Source organism: Daldinia decipiens (assembly GCF_022478715.1).
Source record: "Daldinia decipiens strain CBS 113046 unplaced genomic scaffold F4813scaffold_9, whole genome shotgun sequence".
NCBI lineage: Eukaryota > Fungi > Ascomycota > Sordariomycetes > Xylariales > Hypoxylaceae > Daldinia > Daldinia decipiens.
The window spans coordinates 625,351-647,705 of NW_026054552.1; the positions used below are offsets into that span (position 1 = coordinate 625,351).

The 22,355-nt window shown below is 45.3% G+C and overlaps 8 protein-coding genes across 8 annotated transcripts; 2 read left to right on the forward strand and 6 right to left on the reverse strand.

Moving 5' to 3' along the window:
• Positions 1 to 90: 90 nt before the first annotated feature.
• On the reverse strand, positions 91 to 2,493 carry F4813DRAFT_353355 (TAP-like protein-domain-containing protein). The gene is made up of 6 exons (XM_049242634.1): positions 1,968 to 2,493; positions 1,840 to 1,881; positions 1,526 to 1,779; positions 1,350 to 1,461; positions 627 to 1,278; positions 91 to 546 (listed from the first exon to the last, which is right to left on the reverse strand). Exons 1-6 carry the CDS (start codon positions 2,285 to 2,287, stop codon positions 412 to 414), a joined length of 1,515 nt encoding a protein of 504 aa, XP_049101532.1. The 5' UTR covers positions 2,288 to 2,493; the 3' UTR covers positions 91 to 411.
• Positions 2,494 to 2,836: 343 nt separating this feature from the next.
• On the reverse strand, positions 2,837 to 4,789 carry F4813DRAFT_353363 (peptidase C14). The gene is made up of 6 exons (XM_049242635.1): positions 4,085 to 4,789; positions 3,984 to 4,020; positions 3,866 to 3,926; positions 3,311 to 3,790; positions 3,156 to 3,251; positions 2,837 to 3,095 (listed from the first exon to the last, which is right to left on the reverse strand). Exons 1-6 carry the CDS (start codon positions 4,362 to 4,364, stop codon positions 3,090 to 3,092), a joined length of 960 nt encoding a protein of 319 aa, XP_049101533.1. The 5' UTR covers positions 4,365 to 4,789; the 3' UTR covers positions 2,837 to 3,089.
• A 573-nt stretch (positions 4,790 to 5,362) lies between these two features.
• On the forward strand, positions 5,363 to 7,795 carry F4813DRAFT_353365 (alpha/beta-hydrolase). The gene is made up of 4 exons (XM_049242636.1): positions 5,363 to 6,006; positions 6,073 to 6,361; positions 6,452 to 6,643; positions 6,700 to 7,795. Exons 1-4 carry the CDS (start codon positions 5,684 to 5,686, stop codon positions 7,549 to 7,551), a joined length of 1,656 nt encoding a protein of 551 aa, XP_049101534.1. The 5' UTR covers positions 5,363 to 5,683; the 3' UTR covers positions 7,552 to 7,795.
• Positions 7,796 to 8,369: 574 nt separating this feature from the next.
• F4813DRAFT_401559 (uncharacterized protein) lies at positions 8,370 to 8,959 on the reverse strand (the record flags this gene model as incomplete). Its single annotated transcript, XM_049248425.1, has 3 exons — positions 8,370 to 8,615; positions 8,672 to 8,721; positions 8,846 to 8,959. The coding sequence occupies 3 exons, from the start codon at positions 8,957 to 8,959 to the stop codon at positions 8,447 to 8,449; spliced, it is 333 nt and encodes a 110-aa protein (XP_049101535.1). The 3' UTR covers positions 8,370 to 8,446.
• Positions 8,960 to 10,076: 1,117 nt separating this feature from the next.
• On the forward strand, positions 10,077 to 11,468 carry F4813DRAFT_353368 (uncharacterized protein). Its single transcript, XM_049242637.1, has one exon. The coding sequence runs from the start codon at positions 10,553 to 10,555 to the stop codon at positions 11,369 to 11,371; it is 819 nt and encodes a 272-aa protein (XP_049101536.1). The 5' UTR covers positions 10,077 to 10,552; the 3' UTR covers positions 11,372 to 11,468.
• Positions 11,469 to 11,789: 321 nt separating this feature from the next.
• F4813DRAFT_401561 (uncharacterized protein) lies at positions 11,790 to 13,390 on the reverse strand (the record flags this gene model as incomplete). The annotated part of the gene is made up of 3 exons (XM_049248426.1): positions 12,798 to 13,390; positions 12,279 to 12,628; positions 11,790 to 12,200 (listed from the first exon to the last, which is right to left on the reverse strand). Exons 1-3 carry the CDS (start codon positions 13,030 to 13,032, stop codon positions 11,790 to 11,792), a joined length of 996 nt encoding a protein of 331 aa, XP_049101537.1. The 5' UTR covers positions 13,033 to 13,390.
• A 1,064-nt stretch (positions 13,391 to 14,454) lies between these two features.
• On the reverse strand, positions 14,455 to 15,343 carry F4813DRAFT_401565 (Tom22-domain-containing protein; the record flags this gene model as incomplete). Its single annotated transcript, XM_049248427.1, has 3 exons — positions 14,455 to 14,661; positions 14,729 to 15,018; positions 15,127 to 15,343. The coding sequence occupies 3 exons, from the start codon at positions 15,341 to 15,343 to the stop codon at positions 14,569 to 14,571; spliced, it is 600 nt and encodes a 199-aa protein (XP_049101538.1). The 3' UTR covers positions 14,455 to 14,568.
• Positions 15,344 to 15,739: 396 nt separating this feature from the next.
• Positions 15,740 to 19,261, reverse strand: F4813DRAFT_401567 (alkali metal cation/H+ antiporter Nha1 C terminus-domain-containing protein; the record flags this gene model as incomplete). Its single annotated transcript, XM_049248428.1, has 2 exons — positions 15,740 to 17,080; positions 17,132 to 19,261. The coding sequence occupies 2 exons, from the start codon at positions 19,259 to 19,261 to the stop codon at positions 16,226 to 16,228; spliced, it is 2,985 nt and encodes a 994-aa protein (XP_049101539.1). The 3' UTR covers positions 15,740 to 16,225.
• Positions 19,262 to 22,355: the final 3,094 nt, after the last annotated feature.

The following is a 22,355-nucleotide window of genomic DNA, read 5'->3' on the forward strand; positions in this document are numbered from 1 at the left end:
ATAAGCCTTATGATACTGTGCTGACTTAAAGCCGAAAATCAACCTCTTCATTCACACAATAGGTGCTTATGGTATTTCTTAAACTGAAATGACGCTATATGGACTTTATTAGGTTACTAATTAATATTTCTTACGCACAACCTGTTTCTAGCCACTGTATATTATGCCTAACTTACATAAGCTTCTATCAAGCATATAGTTGCAGTCGTAGGCTAGTTACCACCTCTAAAACAAGTGAACTTCTACATCAAGATGTAGTAAAAACAAATGTGTATCAAAATTCCAAAACCTGCCTCCCCTTTATAAACATGTATGATGCCTAAGTGATAAAACATGTATTTACACATATGAGAACCAGGAGTCAAAGCAAAATTAATATATCATAATTGGTGTGCAATATTCCTACCGCTGCTACATTGAGGCGGCAGGATCGAACAGCGGGAAGTTGGGCTCGCACACGGTTCTAGGAGCAGGTAGTTTACCCTCAAGGAAGTAGTTCTGAATGATGGAATTCGTGCAGTTTGATGGCTGCGTGAGAGACAAGTGCTGCATGAAATGGTTAGCTCCTAGCCTGTAGGGTATTATACGATAGGGGCTGGGGAGAAAGAAAAGAAAAGATTACTCACGCCATGGCCGTTATGCGTAAGAAGAACGCTTCCCTCGAAGCCAAAGCTCATGTTCTTAGCCGAGACCAGAGGAGTGACGGGGTCGAAGCTGTTGCCGACGAACAACACGGGGTTCTTAGTCTTGACTTGGAAGTCACCCTCGTACCGCTCCTTGGCCTCAAACCCCCATTGCGCACAGGGCGTTACGTAGTATCCCCAGGCCCAATCCCAGAACCACTTGCTGGTCTTGTGATACTGCTCAAAGACCGGTTCGAGATCGGACAACTTATTCGTCCGTAGTTTCTTATCGCCGCAGCGGATTCCTAGGATTGCCTGGTCTTGAGACGGGATCGATAATGCCAAGACCCGGTTCACAAACGTCTCCAGGTTACCCTCTAGCACGTCCTCGAGCGCCTGGGCTAGGCTGGGCCAGTTCGCTGGTGAATATAGAGTGTTGAAGATGTGAGCCTTGAATATGTCGTAAGCGAACACAATTGTACCGTTGAATACGGGCGGGTTGTTCCGGACGGTGTCGAAGAGCTCGGCCATGGCTGCTTCTAACTCATCGTAGGTCCTGTTTTTTGCTAGGGAGCAGTTGTCGGGCATTGCGATACACCCGCGCATGAATTCCTCCCAAGTGGCGTCTGTTGATGCGACCATCTCAGGTTCGCCGCTAGGTTTCCACCCGTTAGCTGGATTTTCTTTTTCTTATGAGAGGTTATACTGAGAAAAGGGGGCACATACAAAGAGTTATAGTATTCATGCGCATTCATCACACCATCGAGAACGACCCTCTCTACCCTGTCGGGGAACATCGCGACAACGGTAGCTCCCAGCGTAGTACCGCCCGAAATTCCTAAGAAGGATCAGTTAGCTTATTAGTGCGTTAACCTTTAGTTTACGACCGAGATCACACTCACCCCAGTATCGAAGCATGCCACCTTCGTTCAGAGCGTCGACGATTGACATCATATCTCTTGCGACGAATGCCATGCCGACATATTGACCGGTCTCTTTCTGCTGGTTGTGGCACTGGGTCGCAATGATGTTACCTTCGGCCCAGAGTTTACCCACTGTCGAGTCTGCACCACCAGCCAGGCTATTTCCCATAGCGGCGTAATAACCCGTGGTATCGTCGGGCCAGCATGAGAACCGGAGAGTTTTACCCGTTCCTCTATACAGTATTGTTAGTCTATACGATGATATGGGGGTTATAGTGAGGGGAAGGACTTACCTTGGGTCCCAACTTATGAGATCGTGGTAACCTCCAGTAGTCCTATTGCGATATGTGTGTTAGTCAATCCTTCTTTAGGTTAAACCGAACTGAGGAGCTCGACGATATTAAACTAGTATGACACATACGGGCCCATCAACTCTGCATAAGCAAGCATGCTTTCTAGACCGTCTTGGCCCGGACCGCCGAAGTTGAGGAGAATGCTACCGCGCTTCGGCTGCTTCTGGGCCGGGTACTTGATTAGATCGAGATTGAGAGTGTCGGTACAATTCTTGTTGGTATAGTCGAGCGGGACGGGCAGTTGGGCGCACTGCACCGGGAGTGTGGTGTTTAGTTTGCATGGTCCCCATTTGATCTCCGTATTATTACTGCGGCGGACGGTTGCCGCTTTGCTGGCATGGGACGCGAGCGAAATGAGTAGCGGAAGGAGAGTCTTCGAAGACACCATCTTGAATTTAATTACTTACGAAGCTGAGATGTCGTGTAAAATTCGATTGCCCTAGTCGAGGCATTTCGAATCATCTTATATATTTACCAAAGTACCTAGCTTCGTGACAAGTTGCAAATTAACATTGCCATCCTCCTATGTCACGATTCGGTATCACAGCCCCCGTTTACAGCCGCAAGTGCCATCGACGTAAATCTGGAGAAGCTGATTCCCATACGGCGAATTAATAATTCAATCCTCCCTTTGATTCTGAATACGCTGGCCAATCAGAGTCTCCGTTCTGTAAGATTCATACGGCTCTTGGCAGATCGAGAATACGCCGTATCTGTACCCGGGACCTATGCGTTGCAAATCTTTCCTATTGCGGCTTCTCTCAGCCCTATGCCTTAGTCCGCTGGATCTTGGCGTCAGAGCTGAGCGTTGCTCACGATTCCGTTTTTTATACAGCCAAGACTTGGCAAAGGGATGGTTTTTAGATTCCATGTACCTAGAGAACCTATGGTCATTGGGCCCTATACGTCATCTATTAGGTGTGTATACGGCGTAAAACTCTCTAGGTTAAAATATTACGTAAAAAAAGAGACTCAAGAATTCTAGCTTAGCTTAGTTTGTTTCTCTATCATCTTAATTCTCTATTTTATCTTTTCGAGTTTTAACTTAACTAGTTAAACTAAATGCTTTGGATTGATTAAATTTTGCTCAAGATGTGAACCCTCCTGAGGATAGAATGCATCTCGCTCTTCATCTGATATTCTCCTGTCTCGATCTTCATAGGAAATCCTAGTCTATAGATGCTGATAACTCATAGCTTCGGTTTTCATTAGTAAAACGGGCGCATTTATGCTAAGCCGGATACGGTTTTACTTACGATGAGTACTTGGTCCAAGTCATATCTGCCGCCGCAGCTGAGTTGCGGGACCTGAGAGTAGTTCCTCGCCAGTTCCTCTCTGGTATTCTGGAGGACCTAAAGAATCTTATTGTTAACAATTGATCAACTACCCTGAATTTACTACCAAGACGCACGTTTATGTATGACTGCTCGGGGGTTTCTCTTAGAGTCCTAAGAAGTGCCCAAGACATAGCGCCAGTAGGTGCTCCGGCAATGGATGTATCCGCAGAGGTCTGATCGTCGGCGCATCCAGAGAACATCCAGACATCTTTGCCCTCTGTCTCCCAATGTTCCTCGAAACTCTCAACGGCGAGTCCATCCTCGTCGACATCCTCATTCCGACGATGATGCAGTCCATTGAAGAAGTCAGTCGCACCGCCGAGTAGCATCTTAGCGTCCTCTACTTTAGACATGGAAAAGCCGCTTTCGAAAAGCCCCTCGGCTGCGCGAATCAACCCGATTCCTTTCTTGATCGTGTCAACCATATTGACATTGCCATCTTCGTCGGGTCGATAGACGTAAGGCAATTCGCAGGCTGAGCCGGAATGACAGCAATCAAAGAGTATGGTAAGACGGCATTCGGGGTTCATCGGAGAGACGATCGATCGATGCAACTAGGCAAGGCATTGTATTAGTGTTGAGGTTCGGAAATGTGATGTTAAAGGTGCCGAAGCCTTCTAAGAACTCACTATTTCGCTTGAAATCTGCCCGTTTTCTGCAAAGTCGACAGGACATATTGTATCATCGAAGCTAGTTCATATCAGGGGTTAAAATTCCTAGACCGTTTACTTACCCTCACAAACTTACCCTGAAGGTCGATCCCTAGCATGGCTTCTAACTTGGGCTATACGTAGGTAAGTACATATTAGCCCTCGCTACACATATATACTTGTGATCAAATAGCTAACCTCCATGGCCAGAGTAGCTCAGCCAGAGTATATCACCAGGCCGATTTTTGGTAACCAGCCAATTAATTGCTGCCAGAATGTTGGCGCCTGTTGGAAAAAAAGGAGTACCATCATTTTCAGGGATATCCGACAACATGACCATGTCGTGAGTGCTGGGCGAGAAACCTCTCTCCTCTACCAGGAAGTTCCTGATGTTTTCCGCGTCATTAATGCAGCCATTTAATTCATGCTCAGATCCAAAGTAGTTGATGCCAATAAGAAGAGCTTTCTTGCGGGCCATGATGCAACTTAATTAAGTAGGTACCTAAGGTAAAATCGGTGAAATATGGAGGTTAAGAATGCGCATTTAAAAAGACGACTATGCATCTAATCTAAACATGCCGTATTTCCGAGCTCGATATCAGTGAAACGGCGGCCTCAATGATTTACCATGTTAGGTACCTTATAAGGTAACACTACTTTGTGCATATAGGTACATACCCGTACAGACGTGAGCGTTGGTGGGGGCATGGATATGGGCATGATACGTGGATGCTTCACGCTTGATTATTTTAGGGGACTTTGTTGGAATTTGTTACACGTGGTGTCCTAAGTTGTCGGGGAGGGGAAAGCTATACCCGCATGTCGCCGAGATAGGAACTGTGTAAGGATAAGTCGCGTCCTTCTAAGCTTGTTCGTCGTAGGGCTGAATCCATAAACTGTTAAGGGGTTATTTATAAACTTACCTATGTACATATTGTACATGGGAGGTACCTTACTTAGGTACCTTAGTAAGCATAGACCTAAACGGGCAGTACCAAAAATTGGGGTTGTACTGTTATGTACATCTCCCACCATATAGATTTACTAGTATACACTTGTACCTTTATGGGATTCTTCTACCATCTAATATGTGTATTGAGTAAGTGGCTACATAGCCAACTAATCTAGGTAGCCGTGTTGTACGAGGCTATTATATGTATTTGAAAAGATTGGGAAGGGTTTAGCAAACTTGGCGTACTTATGTAATACTAAAAGCGCCTGAATAGCAAATAGCAACAACGAGTTTAAAAATACCCTCACTTACTAAAATATACATAAGCATCTAAAGGAGGTAGTTACCTAAACATGAAACCATAACCTAACTATCTAACTAGTTACCTTAGGTACATATGTATAATTAAATAACTTATCAACTTGAAGTTAGTCTTGATTGGTTTAAAATATAGTGGAGATTTCTTTCACAAGCGAATTTATATTTCTGTCACGGGCTGTATAAGCAAAGCATACCTAGCTCAAGTTTATAAATACAAGTTTACAAATACAAATAACCCCTAAGATTAAAGATTACGGATTCGTACCGGGAATAAATAATACAAGGATCGTCCCCTTAACCGAATGCGAACTCAACATTCCCAATCCACGAATTACACTCCTGCATTGTAAATCCTCCTAGCTCGTTCCTCTAGGTTAAGCCTTCAGCTGAATGTCTTTGTTTCTACGGATGCGAATCCGATTGCATAGCCATGCGGCACAGCGGAAGAGAACTATCCATCATCGCTATATCTACTAAATATAAAGTGCTAAGATTTCCGACTCCTGTGGAAGGCTACACTTTCAATGCGCTCAACCAAGATAAATCTATTTAATCTCATAATGTACTTTAGAGGCAATCCTTTAGGCAGCCTGACCTTTTTTGCCTTGTCTGGGTTTAAGAGTGTGAAGACAAGCAGCGGGATAGTCCATGGCGGTCAGTGCAGCACAACCGACGTAAACTACTTCTACTCGATTCCGTACGCGAAACCGCCTCTAGGCGAACTACGCTTTGCACCTCCAGAGCCCTACAATAATTCTCGCGGCGTGATCAACGCCACGATACCGGCACCAGCTTGCATTCAGTTCTCGGGATTATTCGATGAGAAGACTGCAACGAGCGAAGACTGGTGGGTAGCTCTGCGCGGTTGTCTAACTTGAGTGGCTCCTCACTAACTCGCGTAAAATATACGTAGTCTTTTCCTGGATGTTTGGGCCCCGGTCTCTGCTACTCCTGAGTCAAAACTTCCCGTGAAGGTATGGCTATACGGAGGAAGCAATGAAGGCGGTGGGATTTCAAATCCGACATATAATGGCTGTTTCTCTGCTGCAGACTCCATTGTCGTCTCTATCAACTACCGCCTCGGTCCTTTGGGATTCTTGGCCCTGTCGGATCTTGGCCTCACCGGAAACTATGGCATCATGGATCAACTTCTTGGCCTACGCTGGGTGCAGGAGAACATCGTAGGGTTCGGCGGTGATCCGGTAGGTCTATACCCTCATCACGTTGAAGAATAGGTACCTAGGTACCTATACATCACAGAGTAATCAAGGTTAATAACGATTCTGCTTTAGAATAAAGTACTACTCTTTGGACAATCCGCCGGCGCTATTGACTCTTTCGTTCTTGCTACGTTACCGGAAGCACCAGGATTAATGCGAGCTGCTGCTTTAGAATCTGGAGCTGGGAGAGATATAGCGACAGTGGCCGACGCGGGAATATGGTATTCAGAGTTCCTTTACGCGATGAACTGCACAAATCATGACGTATGTGTCAGGCTCCAACCTCTATTAATTTATCCAGAATACTTACCAGTACTTAGTTGTCATGTCTTCGAAGCGCCCATGTCGATAGACTCCAAGCCGCAGTGGCTGCGATGCCAAGCACTAGCATAATGACCGTTAATACGGCCCTCGTCAATAATGGCACAAGGTCATCTTGGACCCCCGTGATCGATGGAAAGGTAATCAAAGAGCAACCATCAACTATCGGAGTTAGGGTCCCTTCAATAGTAGGAGCCACTACTAGGGAGGGCTCTATATTCGTCTTAGCTTCCTACGTCACAACCTGGAAGGGAAAAGCTCCTAGTCTATCAGACTATGATGATTTCCTAACCCTAAACTTTGGACCACTAGCGACACGAGTAAATGAGACGTTTCCATTAGCCTCTACCTTTAACGGTTCAACACTTACCGCTATGGAGGCTATTCTCACCCAGGTATCATACCAGTGTCCATCATACCGGGCTCTACAACTGGCAGAGAAGAAAGGGATTCCTGTATGGAGCTACCGATTCGCTCACGAGCCTAGTTGCGCCTGGTTTGCCACGATAGAGGCGGATTGGATACCTCGCCTAGGGGCAACGCACACGAGCGAGGTCCCATTCGTGTTTAACTTTACCAGTGCGATGCCACCCCCTAGCGGGAATTGCACCTTCTCCAAAGCAGAGCAAGCAATGGCCCATGAGATGAGTCGCGCGTGGACAAACATGGCACAGATGGGGATGCCGGGTGACAAGAGTATTTGGCCTGCCTGGACTTCGCACGAAAGCAAAGGCGTAGTACTCGATGATGCAATGGATGTTGGTGTGGTTGATTATGCTACTTGTGATTTCTGGGGGGAAATTAATGAGGATCTTAATAAGTACTGGAGGTCGCAATCAAGTCATGCATGATGCTATCTCTATAAAATATGGTTAGGCTAATTTTCGGTTCTTACCCCTCGACATCATTGAGGATTAGGGGCTCAGCAGCGTCGAACACTTGTCTAAGATAATGTATTTTGTCCATAGAATCAACCGCCGTGCCTTAATTTATTCCGCCACCTAGCTTAATATAATAATCTGGTATCAGTATAAAATACTATTCATTGCGGATAGAATAGTGACGGCGATGAACAAAACAATCAACATAGCCCGGTATTCGCTTTTCGAGGGTCTATGTCATCGGCACGCTGTGCATGTCGTTAGCTGCAGAATATGAATGAATATCACCTGTCAACACAAGGAACGACGATCCCACCCATGCCTGCGCTACTTTCCTGGATTCCCTAAGAGTTAACGTTAAGGGTTTACAGAGAAAGATGAATTGTTCCTGCAGATGAGTTTCAACGTACCAGCGCAGTGGTACCGACTGCAGGCAAACCCTTAGGATGGTTAGAAAAGTGCGGATAAGAGTATAAGTAACTCTGAAAGACACCGTATGATAAACCGACCGTATATGGGGATCTTACGCGCTGTCGTTAGAACTAACTTAGGCCGTGATCGGAAAAGCTTTCTCAGAGAGGACGTAAAGAGGTGGGATATCGCATGTGTATTCTGTAATAAGCTGTCTTTGTTATATTCAATATTATCATTCTCGTTCCAGTTTGAGATAAAAGATTTCGGTGAGTTTCTTTAGTAAAATGTCAAATATTTTCGAAGTTTAGAAGTAAATGATAAGTGCAAGGCGCTAGGTAATGAGAGTTCAATTTTCCAATTATATTATTCAAATGCGAGAAGTCTGGTTCCGAGGTCTCATGCTGTTCTAAGGGACTCTTTTAGAATGCCACGTTCTCTGTGTTATCGTGGTTTACCAAGCTTTTCGCTTTCCCTCATAAGTCCACAACTTACCACCTGATTCTCTTGTAGCCTCACTAATCACCTCGAAGGTACCGTCACAGGAGTCCTTTACGGTGACAAGAGCTTCGTCCAGATCAACTGATCTCGCTGCTGTGTTTCCCATATCGGTTTGGGTCCATCTATAAGGAGAAATCAGCAAAGTTTATCCCAGAGAGAATAGTACTTTATTTCTCACCCTGGGTCTATCACAAATGCGATGATGTGGTCCTCTTCCTCGTTAATGCTCTTTGTGATTCAATGAACAGCGGCCTTTGAAGGGCCGTAAACAGCGTTGGGATATGAATACATCTCCTGAATAATAGGTACATTAGCATATCTAGCCGTGGTCGGAGTATGTGAATCTTCCTACCTCTATAGACCCAGCACTGGATCCAATAGTCACAAATTTCGGAGTAGCAGCCGCGCGAAGTAGCGGTAGGGTAGCCTGAAATAGTCGTAGCACGTCAAAGACATTGACATCCATAGTCCGATACATGTACTCAACCTTTGCATCGACAACTTTGGTAAAACCGAGCGATATAGCGGCGTTAGCAATTACTATATCTAAATGATCGATTCCCTGTTTCTGGAGTTCCTTTACAGCATCCACGGCGCCTGTGTTGCTCGTAGCCCCGACCTTCACGATAATGAGGCTGCTTCCGGGGGCTTTAGGCACCTAGGTTGGCAAGCTCCTTAGACGTGGGATGTTCCGGGTTGCGGTTAGCAGCAATGACTTTATGATTAGGTAGGGCGAGGTAGCGCTCAGCAAGGCCCTTACCAATACCTCGATTGGCACCGGTGATTAGAACAATAGTAAAAAGCCATGGATCCTGCGGTGAGGTATGAAGTATTTAATAAAAGTGTGCCCAAGAATTCATTCTAAGCATACCTCTACTAGATTATTCCTGTCATATATGGAAAGACTACCTTAGGTACTCCAATATCGAGGAAATCTTAGGTTACACTCGTGCAAAAGTGAGATTTGGCGGTATACGCGTTAATTGTCATCACGGAAAGTCAGCAAGCCAAAATTAGGATGCAACATAGTAACATTATAAATTAACGGATGAAATAAGTAGGTAAGATGGGGTAATATCACCAAAATAAAGCCAGTATAAAAGTGCTCGTTTAAATATTGGGCCGAGATCACGTAGGTGCCGGAAGAGCTTCCACGGAAAGCCACCCTTATGTAATAAGTAATACATCCACTTGGTTAAAAGTTAAAAAGCAGGTAAACTACGTTGTAAGATTAAATCTGCAAAGAGATTTATAATTTATCCTCGGAAGAATTAATATTTCTTAAAGATCGAGATAGAAAAGACTTACTTTTTAATGTTTTAAACGGTGGTTTTTACTTGTTTCTTACTTTGTAATATTAAAATACTCGAACATTATTAATAAAAACTTTAATTATAAGTATTATTCTTAAATAATCATTAAGTACTACCCGGGACTTATATAATCATTTCGGATGTAAACTAAAAGGCAATTAATAAGAATAAATCAATAGTTAATTGAAATTCGGAGTTCAATGTCTATTTTAACATCCACATCGCATAACCATGGGGATTTGCCAAACAGCCCGGATCTCCATTGACACAAATGGCAGCCTCATTTATTACCGAATAATGGTCATTTGAGAAGAATCGGCAATGAAATTCTCTACACCTAAATTAATTAGCGCATTGCCCGTGGCGCAGTCTATCATCTCGAGATGACGCCCAATAATTTCATAGCATACCACTAGAGGCGTCAAAATAACCGTCGCACCGACAATTATGATGATAAGATGCGCCCCCTTTTTTGACGTCCTTGTACCCCCTTCAGGTCGAGCTACGCTTACCGCGAACAGCCTAGTCATCATGAATCATAATGAATCAGTCTGACGCGATTCCACGTGATGATACAGACTCGAAAGTTGCTATAGTCATATAAGCTGGCAAAATAACGTCAAAAAAGGGGTAAATTCGTCAGTATAGTTGTTAAGAGAGTGCACCAAGTATTTTGAGGTTATCCTGATTATTATTCTGATTGGCTACGAGCTACGGAGCTTGTTCCCCCTTTATCCTCATCCGCCATGACTACATCTCTCAAGCCCTCCAAAACCATGGACTTCTACGACATTGCTATGAGCCCACCAGCGTCAGTGAACCCCTGGAAGGCTCGATTAGCGCTGAACTTCAAAAACATTGCGCACAAGACTATATGGGTTCCCCTTCCCGATATTGGGAAAGTTCGTCAGGGTCTTGGCGTGCCAGCTTGTCGCAAACTTGCCGATGGCAATGACTTCTTTACACTTCCTATCTTGGTTGATCCTAATACCAACTCGAAAATTGGCGACTCGTTCGATATTGCCGTCTATCTGCAAAAGACTTACCCGGACTCAGGTGCCGGTGATCTGTTCCCCCCTCAGGAGATCGACTATACCTTCGATCAAGACCTTCCCCCTTGGGCGCCACCACTATCTGCACGGAAAGAGGGTGAGCATGACGAGTACTCCAAGTTTAATATGCATATCGACAGAGCATTCAGTGCCTATGTTGGCCTCATGGGGTTCTTCCTCCCCTTCGACTCACAAGCGAGCAAGGATGAACTCGTTCGTCGCGCTGGTGTAAAATCTTGGGACGATTTCGAGATAAAAGGCGAAGCGCGGGAGAAAATGAAAGAGTATTTCCGCGTTATGCTTGGGGACCTTGCGGAGCTATTTTCAAGGAACGCCACGGGGCCTTTCATTCTAGGTAAACAGGCCAACTATGCCGACCTAATCATCGGCGGATGGTTATACATGATGCATGGCACTCTCCCAGACAATGAATGGCAGGAGGTCAGGAGTTGTCACGGAGGGACCTTCGGACATTTGTATGATGAGTTACAAAGGTATGCAGAAGTGAAGTAGATTTTACTATCATGCGACAGAACCCAACACTGCTACGTATTACTAGTAGGATATGCCATACTCTGCAGGAGATACCAACTCCTTTTCAGTACCGGACACGCTTTGAAATATTACAAATCTACCTGAATTGCCTTTATAAAGTATATAGTGAAGTAGAAGTACGATCAGTCATATGAGATACCAGAGATCTAAGTATATACACAGTGAGCTAAGTTGTCTGGTGTAGCAAGGGCTAGATGGGCTTGGAATATAATTCAAATATACTAATAAACTTCAAAGGTCTCAAGACCTATTTGTAGACAGTCTTGGATACGTATCTTGTAGAATGATCCTGATACTATGATACATGTTGGTTGTCTTGCATTCTACCTACATATCCTCGTGATGCTTCTCTCTCATCCAATGATTCAAGTAATAGTTATCCTAACCGCCTGGTTGGCGCTTGGCCATATGTATTGCGATCAACACCCTCTTGGCGGTGTTGTCCGTGTGACATCTGGGCTAGTTTCCGTGCCATATATTCTATAGTGAACTTATGGCGGCGCGGGAACATGAAACCTTCCTTGCAATCCCAAAGCAGTCCTGGGAAGACCTCAAAGACCTCCCTGTCGTCCATCGTGCCGTCAGCATTAAAATACAGCGTAGGCGGATTATACCTTCGCTGTGGCCCATAAGGATATGCGTACGCCGGGATCATACCCTTCTGGTCCCCATGATCAAAATTCCAATCATTTACCATGTCCTCGAACTTCCTATAATCATATACGGCAAGAGCGAATGCAAAGCGCTCCATATCGGATATCATATCAGGGGTGAGGTGCGGGTTCAGCTCCGGATTTGTTAGAAAATGAGGCGTAGTAATTGCAATACTAAAGTCGCACAAATTTCCATCGATAATCTAGGCTACATGAACGTCGACGGCAAAGATACCAAGCGTTTGTAGCTTAATAACGTCTTGAAATATTTTCTGTACCAGATCCACGCTCAAGTCTTCCTCGTCTGGCCGACCGAAACGTTTGACGATTCCCCGGAGAGGCGGGGCCCTACCATCCTTTCCTAGAAAGCGCGTGCGCAACTCTGTCTCTTCGCCGTAATCCAAGTCCCCGGTAAAGAAAACATCAGGGTTGCCGAATTTAGTCACCATGGCGTGCTCGTTTGCCTCACTTAATAGAATATAGCCGAAACACTCGATGGCTAGTTCCTCATTGCCAGTTTCTTGGAGTCTACCATAGGCACGACACTCACAACTGAACGGCTCTGAATAGTTGTAAAAGGCGTTCAATGACTCATGATTGGGTTCGGGACCATCGCACAAATGACCCGGACCCATCCAATGAGCGTCATAGGTGAACGTAAATTATAGACACTCAAGTCAATTCGAAGCTCTCTCCTCAAAGATGTTCATATATAGGGAACCTCCACCTACCAGTTTTAGTGCGTAAATCTGCCCCAGGATTTTGACCTTGAAGACGTGTGAATATAGACCTGATCCGAGGTGTTCGAGGAATTCGATTTCTTGAGGACCCTGGAAGTTTGAACGGTTTCAGCTTAGGACCATCGCATTGTGGTAGTGGCACTAGATCGGCATCAGATTCGGGCCAGTCGGGATACATGGCCATGCGGCTGGGTTTTGGGCTACAAGCCATATCAGGGTTAGACATGGTTCACAATTGCTCTGGGGATAGAGATGAAGAAGAAATGAAATAAAATAAAATAAAAAATGGATGAGAGGGGAAGAATACAGCGAGGTAGAAGCGCCGACGAGATTGAGGATTTAATATAGATCGTAAAAGGTATAAAGGTGCTCTTTGTACGGAGGTATGCCATTTCTTTTGTACGGGTGAGAGCAGAAGTCTAGACTTGAAAAAGGATGCCACTTAATAACTTTTGTAAGAATAAAAATAATAGAATTTAGGATTGGAAATGGGTAAGTTAGTGAACATATAGATTGGAATATAGATTGGCATGTAAATTGGCATGTAGAATTACATGTAGAATTACATGTAAACGCCGTTCAGCCTCTCACCCTTGACAAAATTCAACTAACTAGATCATCATACCATCCACTACGTTAAACCAACCTTGATTTGACCTTTTTGTTCGTAACAGCTACTTATTTGGTTTCATACTAGATATGTTCTGCGCGCTTCACCTATTCTTACCCATGCTAGTGATGAGTTAGCTTCTCGGACAATGCCTCTTGTTACAATCATAATCGGATGAAAGGTCGGTAGAAATGGGGAAGAAAGAAATAGATGCGTATAAAGAGAAGGATACTAGGCCATGATATGAATTCTTATTGTCCTTGTTCGCAAATAATAGCTACTTACCTGTTATATAGAACCGCAAACATAGAAAGGCTTTCCCTCTCGGATCATGTGGTCATATCACCAGACCAAGGCGCTTTGGACTCGTTAGTGAAGCTATCCACACGCTTCAAACGGTAAAATCTAGAAGGGGGTAACTATTTAAAAGAGCTTGATGAGTTTAATCTGGTGATATTTACCTCAAAGAGATGAGATTATACCTCTGGGTAGTGCGGTTTATTAGGATTACCAGAACTGATAGCCACGCCATGATGTGTTGGCATTAACAGCTATACGATCTACGAAGCTGCAGTGATGACTCGATATAATTGACTGCCTGGGTAAGGCTAAATAAGCCAATTGTGGCATGCTTCCAAAAGGTGAGGCAGTGTAGAGATCTTAAAGTAGGCTTGTAGAAATTATGAATCCATTGAAGGGGATAATAGAGCTGCAATAAGGTTAATAGCTTGCCCTCAAAGAAAAATAAAGTAATAGTGAATTAATGAGTAAAATCAAATCAATTCGTACGGCCTGGAGCACTTCCAGCCTAATGCAAACGTGTCCCTGCCGATTAACCGACCGTGATGCCAAATTATGATACAAGGTGAGGTTCGTGAGTTCTTCACGAACCGTATCGTTAGAGCCAAGTTTTCTTCCCTTCATAAAAACCCTGTGCGCACACGCGAACAATATACGATATGAAAGCTAGTAGCTAAACCTGCATCACCTAACTCCTAAATAGAGCAAGAATAAAGACGGATTTTTCAACAAGTATGCCTAGGGTGGACGTTGGACAAGGCCGAGTCTTGGATATAGACAGCAATGGACCACTGGCGCAGTGCATACTGAATATAGCATGCTGCACATGAGTAACTGCGACGTTGGTATGCTTTACAGGGAGGGCTTTGTCTCTCGGTCGATCGCAGCGCCAACTTGCTGGGCTGTCGAAGAGCTGGGGCCATTGGCGCCACCGGCAGTTAGAATCTATTGCATCTGTTAGATATCATGTATTCAACAAGTCAAGGAGGTAATATTAGCATAAGAACCTTACCTCTCCACCCATTTCGCGCATCTTCATTTCTTTTTCCATTTCCATTACTTGTTGCTCTTCAGCCCACGCGAGAGCCCACGGGACGCCTAGAATCAGCGCAGAGGTGCTTATCACCCAGAGAGTTTTGCCGCCGAAGGAGAAGAAGCTTGAGACTGCGCTAGTCGTTGCGTTGACCTTGTTGGCTATCGAGGTTCGGGTCTGAGGTGGAATGATGTCGCGAAGCGCATACAGGCGCTCGGTAAGAGTTTCGCTAGAAGGGTCATAATCCGACTCGGTTGAGATTTCAGACTCTATATAAATTCACGGTTAGGTAGCTGTAAATGTAGGATACACTACGAAGGCGCGTAGCGACTATATATTCAATATAAAATCTAGATCACTACAAGCTAGTGACGTACCGGTATCAGTGAAATCATCATCCTCGGGACCAACCTGGTCCTCTTGGAAGTGCTCGTCGACAACCTCTGTAAGCTGGACCATTGCGACTCTGGGTTGGTTTCCGTTGGGGGTAAATAAGAATCGAAGGTCGAGTTGTGGAATCGGGGTTTGAGCTGGAATAATGGGAGAATTGGGGGGAGCAAGAGGAAAATCTTCAGAATCTGATAAAGAATCCATCGCTATCGGCTAGCAGGGGTGTCTTTAAAGCTTTGATTTTATTGGAGCATTGTGACTCAGGTTGGCGTTATTTCGACAGTCACCAGGACAAGTTTTTTTACCGTGTAGTGGGAAATGCAATAAAGCAAAGGGAAAGTTTGTGTTTCAGGCATCAGAAGCCTGGTTTAATATGCGTTATATAGATATAAATGCATATATCCGACTCACTACCATAGAGCCCCTCTGAGCCCTTGTGAATGACTGTCTTAATACGCTAACTACCTGCAACCCCTCAGCTACATCTCTTCACTTAGACACTTTCCAGTGACGTCATTGGCTAAGAAACCGACTTGGCTTCTGTACATAAGCCTGCCTTGTACAACTCAGTTACCTGATACGATTCAGTGGGTTTATGTAAATTTCTAGAAAAACCTCTGTAGCTGTTAACACCTACTATCCTACAGTACGTTAAAATCACATAAGTAAATAAAAATATGTCGGCTTGCCTAGGTACTAAATAATTAACTTGAACCGTGCAAGACGTTCATTAGAAGCTTGTCAATAAATACTAATATCATTATAACTGCCCTATGTACCTCATTATATATAGTACATGGCAAATAAAGATTGTTACTTTGATCTCAATATAGAATGCACAGGGTTAGGTTACTTAGTAACTTATAGCTAGCCAATTCCTAGAAAACAATTCCTAGAAAACATTGGTTATCGAACGCCAAAATACCATGAATATATCGACACTAATGTATTAAGACGTCCTACTTTAGATAGAAAAATATTTACTCTTATCTCATAAAAGCTATAGTGCTTACTTTTCGCTATACCAATTCAGCATACCGTCATGACCTAAAACAAAACCAAATAATATCTCATGAAGCGTGTGCCTCAACCCTTGTTAGGCGGGGAGTCTGCGAATCTTATCCCTCGTCTCGTGGGGGGTACTCTAGGGGTATCATCGTCTTCACTGTCGCTGTCTTCAGCCCCACCGCTGTCTACACCTAATGCAGCCTCCCTTCTCCTCTTCTCTGCAGGAGTCTCCCCCAGATCATTATCTTCGCGGACGCTAGCAAAGGCTGCCAATCGTCGCCTTCTCTCAACGGCTGTTTCCGGTGTGTTTGATGTTGGAGGCTGCTCCGAGTCTGTCGTTGGGCTACGTCCACGAGGAGGCTCTGAGCGAGAAGGAGACTTGCTCGCATCCCGAGTGCTATCACTTGCTTGAGTCACACTGATCTGAGGGTGGACTAGGGCCTGAGCTTGGGGTTGAACTGTGCTTGCTCCCGGTGCTTCCCTTGCCATCGATTTCACTGCTGGATCTGCATTCGATTGGTCTACCACCTCGCGGCGGGTTTTAGCATCCAACTTTCGTACTTCTCTAAGGAAATCATCCTTAGTCATGCGTTGTCCAACGCCGCCGATCGTGAATCGGATACCTCGATCATCTTCTACGCTCCTTTCAGCAGGGGCAGTAGCATCCTTCCTCCTCTGTTCAGCAGCACCTCCACGACTAAAGCCTGGCCACCCTCCGGTTTTCGTCTTGGCCCCGGGTTTGGTACTGCTAGTCTGGGTAGGCTCTTGTTCGGACGACGCTTCAACCTTGGGTGCTGTTTTATCAGTTGGCTTAACGAGACCACCCATTCCCATATATTTCAAACTTGTAGCTACATAGTCTCTGCTGTCGTTTCGCTCGGTAGGCAGATCATATTTCCTCACGACTTCTCCGTCCTCGTCTTCCACAATAATCTGCAAAAGGATTAGCTGAATTCCCCACTACGAATGAGGGATTGCACTTACTGTGTTACCAAACTGGTATGCTCTGGCCGGCTCATGCTTTCGTTCAATCTTTGCCTTGTCGTTACGTTTCTGGGACTCCTCATCACGCCATTTCCCAATGCTTTTCTTGAGTGACTCGTAAGTCCATCCTGGCTTTTGAGTCTCAGCTTTGGCTTTCTCCTTAACTTCATGCAGATCTTGAACTGGTTGATACCCTGTTTCTTCAACCGCAAGAACTTGGCCATCATGGTCTTCAATTATAATATGGTCGCCCTCATCAAACACTTCTAGTTCGCCGTGTTGTTCGCCTCTAGATAGTTGCTCACGCCCCCTCTCACGTTCCGATCCGCGTTCCTTCGTCACATGCACTGTTTTCTCGACATCCTTTTCATTATCTTTCTCGAGTAGATCCTCCGATGGCGAGCTGGGGCTTTCTTGCCTTGGTGAGACAGGCTGTACAGAATCAGATGGTGACATAGGCTCTGCTATTTCACTTGCACTCCTTTTCTGGGGGAAGATAGCCGACTGGCTTACGGGCCCACCAGGCCCAATACCATCATCCCACCTTTTCCTACTGCGGCGCCGAGAAGAAGCGCGGCTTCCAGCTCTACTAGGGTTCTCCTCCTCGCGCTGTCGGCGTAAGAACTGTCCAGGCATTCCAGTTGGTGGCAACGTACCAGGTGGAAATTCAGGTAGTTTTATCTCCTCATAGTCGGTATCTGACATCGTCCGAGCTTGTGATCGCGACTGAGATGTGATCCGTGGCAAGCGGCTCATCCAAGCAGGACCTTCTTCTGTAGCAGTGGTAAATGACATGGTGAGTGATAAAGTATTGATATGCTTTCCTAAGGTGAACACGGCCACTGAAGAGCCATGGACGATAATCGAGGAAATAACCATGAATGTAACAATAGGCCACACGAGGAGAATGACATTGTAGAACTCGGTACCCTTCTCCGGCAGTTCTGGTTCGGGAATTGTATGCTCACTCTCCAGCTCAGCACGAGCAAGCAGCGCAACAAAAATAGCACCTACTCCAATTGGACCAAAATGCCCGGCAAACAGAGCTTCTCGCCACGTTTTAACATCGGGAATGAGCGGTTTGAGAAGCATCATAACCGGAATCCGGCGAAAAAGGATCACAAAGATGGCCATGACTACTAGTCTCCAGGCGGAAAGGCCAATATCCACGTTGTTGTACTGCTCCCAGGGAATAATGGTACCGAGATAGACAAAGTAAGCCAGATTGATTAGTAAATCGATAACGTTTGACACATGCGATTCTTCTGTTTTCTCGCTGAACCAACCATCGTTTGAGAAGCCAACGCCAGCAGCGAACCCGACAAGTAAGTCGTCTGTGCCTAGAATACTGCCCGACCCAGCGCAGAATAGAGCCAGGGTAAAGTAGAAGACAAGAAAGCTTTCACGATCGATCAAGTCGTGCCTTTCAGCGTATTTGATGCCATGTCGTGCAATATACCCGACCAGAAACCCGTACACAGCGCCGAAAATACACTCGTAAAGGACGGTATATACAAGCCAATGATACGTCGTCTGTTTGGCGTCCAAGTGCTCCTGCAGCAGGTACAGGGAAAGGTAGATGAAAGGGAAGGCCATGCCATCGTTGCAGCCGGACTCGGCAGAGAGTAGATCTCTCAAGTGTTTCGGCACTCGTTTCGCAAACTTGCCCTTACCAACAACTGACGAAGCAAGAACAGGATCCGTAGCGGTGACGCAAGCTGCAACAACTAAGCTCTCGAGCCAAGATAGTATCGGGAACATCCACCAGATGATCAAACTTGTAATCAACCATCCAAAGGTCATGACGGGAAGGAGCAAGAATACCACGGATTTCCAATGCCTCTCCATGTAGTATTTGGGCAATTCTACTCCGACGGCAAAACATTGAACGACCAAGACAATTCGGGAAAATTCAAGAGTAATCTCGTCGACATTTCCCCACGATACGGGGTCAATCAGATTCGCGGCGTGAGGACCGAAGATAACACCGCAGAGAGTAGCGACAGTTGCTTCGCCGATATACATACGCTCCTTAATAACGGAAGAACAGAGCATAAAAAGCGAAGTAAACCCTCCTAAGATGATATACACCAAATGGGGTTTGGTAATCGAGAGGTGATCCCACGCCATTGTTTATAGCAGCGTCGCCTGGACGACTCGTACGGGGCGGGGCGTCCGCAAGGCAAGAAAGGAGTAGAGAAGACTGCAGCTTACGGATCGAGGTTCAGGGAGGACGTTGGTCGGACGAGGGCGCGTATGTTGGTTTCTTTGCGGATAGCGAAAAGACTCCAGGAGGCGAGGCAGGACTTGCGACTCCCCAACTTATGAATACGGTTCTGGGGAATTTCCGATCTAGATGCATTCAGGACGATGGTTTGCATGCCAAGTAACTGGCAGACTAGCTATACGATGGACCAAGACGTGATTGTAAGTAAAATCAAACCCGAGATAGCCGCTAACAGCGATATTCTGAAGATCGCTAGTTCATTTGATATTTTTTTTGTTTACGCGTAGGGTATCCGCTCATGAGAGGGGGGGATGCGCCGCGGCAGGACGAGCATTAAGCAAATAGAAGATGCAGGGGCAAGATCAGGTTATTGTCTCTTGATGCCCAGCTAAGGAAATGAGACAATAAAATGAAAAATAAAAATAATAAAAAGACCCGGTGAAGGGGGTTGTTGTAGTACAAGAAGCAACGACACGAAGTGACAGAAAGGACTGGCAACTTCGAAGTTTTTGTACTTTCTGAAAAATAAAAAATAAAAATATACAATCCTGAGCAGTACATAGCTCCTGTCGGCCTTTCGTAATGATGAATTTGGGGGTTTAATGGACCCGACTCAATGATCCTAGCCATTTACTAGTTACTACCCTAGTAAGTTTAGTGGGGGCATTGGGCAAAACGTGCATGGGTCTCATGCGTGCCGGCTGGGTACTTACGGGATTCTGATAGGTCTTATGGCGGTGAGTACCTGTCATGTCTTTTACAAGTATCTAAATCCTTGCTGCTTTTACGTACTTCAATATTCTTAGTATACACAAGCCCTCGACACGGATGACCCGAGTATGGTCCGGCTTACCACTAAAGTAGCTCTGCAGAAGAGTAACTAACCAATAACTTGATACAATTGAGGCTCAACTATATGAAGGGGGAAAAAAAAGTGATCGTGAGCGGGGGATTGGAATTCTAGATAGAAAATGCGGAGTGCCGAAGATTGCGGGGGTACACTAAACTAAGACATCGGCGAAGCTCGCCTTTGTTTGCATGCGTATAAAATCTATAATCCATAATTCATAATCCATATATATCCAAGCCGACGCCCGACACGCAACCTCGAAATGAACCGGCGGAATGTTGTCGACGGCTGATGTCTCCGATGCCGTGGAACTCATCCTGTCATTCCACACAGCCCATGCCGTCGAACTTCCACCTGCTTGATAGGTTAGGTAGCTATTTCAGGCAGTTCAAGAATGCCTTTGGAGATGCCTCGTTTGTGCCGAGATGCCGTGTACTCCCGGATGATATTTTCAAGAATCAAGGCTCTGTAGGGGATGATGCCATTACAGATCGACGTGCATTTTATATAGGTAGGCATGTGATTGTTAAGCCAGAGATAAGTAAAAGATAGACAAAAGATAACTAAACGAATTGCAATAGATGACCCTCGTAGATCCTACCTGCTATTATTAATTTGCTGCATTCTAACATACGATGATTAGATCTTCTGAGTGACGACTTGGTCAAGATAAGTAAAAGATAGGCTGTGCTAAAGCTACTAGAGTCGCTAAAGTTGTAAAAAGTTGTTGAAAAGATAAAGCAGCATGGCGCTAAGCTCAAGCCGGAAAACCGACTTCCCACAAGTGTACAAGACCAGTACTTGGATGTTTCAACTTCCACGAGGAATATCACGGTCTAAGACTTTTTGTCTCCAATTCAATTGTTTCTTCAATATGTATTCGACGTTTTCATCACCTTATTCCGAAACTTTCTCTCGATTGATATTAAAGTGATTGGTCACATTTACAGGAACAAGCTTCATTCGCCTATCATTGCATTGTATTACTTAGATCTTACTTCGAGACCAATCTTTTAATCTATGCCCTCCTGCTTCTAACTTACTCAAGGTATTACTTCGCAACAGTGGCGCAACTAAAGTGTGCAGACGGGCAGATAAGAAAAAAAGAAGAAGGTCGTGGCGTACCATGCCCATGTCCAACGTGACATTAAACCCTCTTGGCGGCTCTTAGGAGACTCCAATCGTCCCCATCACATGACGTCGTTTTACTCGCTTACATGCCTCCGCCGCTCCGTATCAGCCAACCTGAGCACCGGCTTAGCAGTGCCCAAGGCCTGCTTGCGGACTCGGCGTTCTGGGCATCCGAGACCCAAGACATTGGCAAACAAAATCTGTTCTTCGTAATCAGTTTGCCTGTTTTTTGAGAGGGCGAAAGACGTCGTAGCAAGCTTTTCTCAGAATATGCCGAGGTTTTTACCCTTATGACAAGCGATGAGATCCAGATGCCAATACGTAAGAGAAAATGTAACACTGCCGAGCTCGTCCCAGTCCACCATTTCCCCCGACGTGCTCTCCCGGCCATGCCGGTATCCGGATGTCTCACCGGCCGCACGTGGGGGTGCTGTCGAGGTTATGTTTCACCACACAGGCTGATGCTTTTGGGCTGCGCAAGCACAGCAGGAGATCGGGTCACGAGACTATTTGAACGTCCGTCTGCGGCGCGAAAGATCCAGACGCAACCCATACCCATATGTATGTGGTTATTATCACCACACGGCTTGCTGCAGCTTTAGGCTCGCATGCGGTTCCCAAGTTCCGGGATTACGGTCCCCCTAATTCAACGACTCAACATTAAATGTTAATTCGTTGAGAATCTCGACGACGGTGAGCCTCACTCAACCTTTCGGCTTCATGGCAACCATTTCTATGAATTGTGATCCACATAGTTTCAATCCTACAATTAATATGCCCAAATATTATTTCGAGGAAATTTTCCACTTTAAATTTGCGTTCGCGAGAAACGTACGTGTCTCCTTTGTGTCCTATCTCACCGTTACGCGCAGGGTCCACTGATGACGCGATACAGTATTTTCACCTATCTTTTCCGAAGCCTTTCGGCCTTAGTTTCGTATCTTTCTTGACCAAGATTCAGCTTCTTAGCAGCTGGTCCGGTAGTCCCGCTACTGTTACTAAATCTGTAGTTCAAT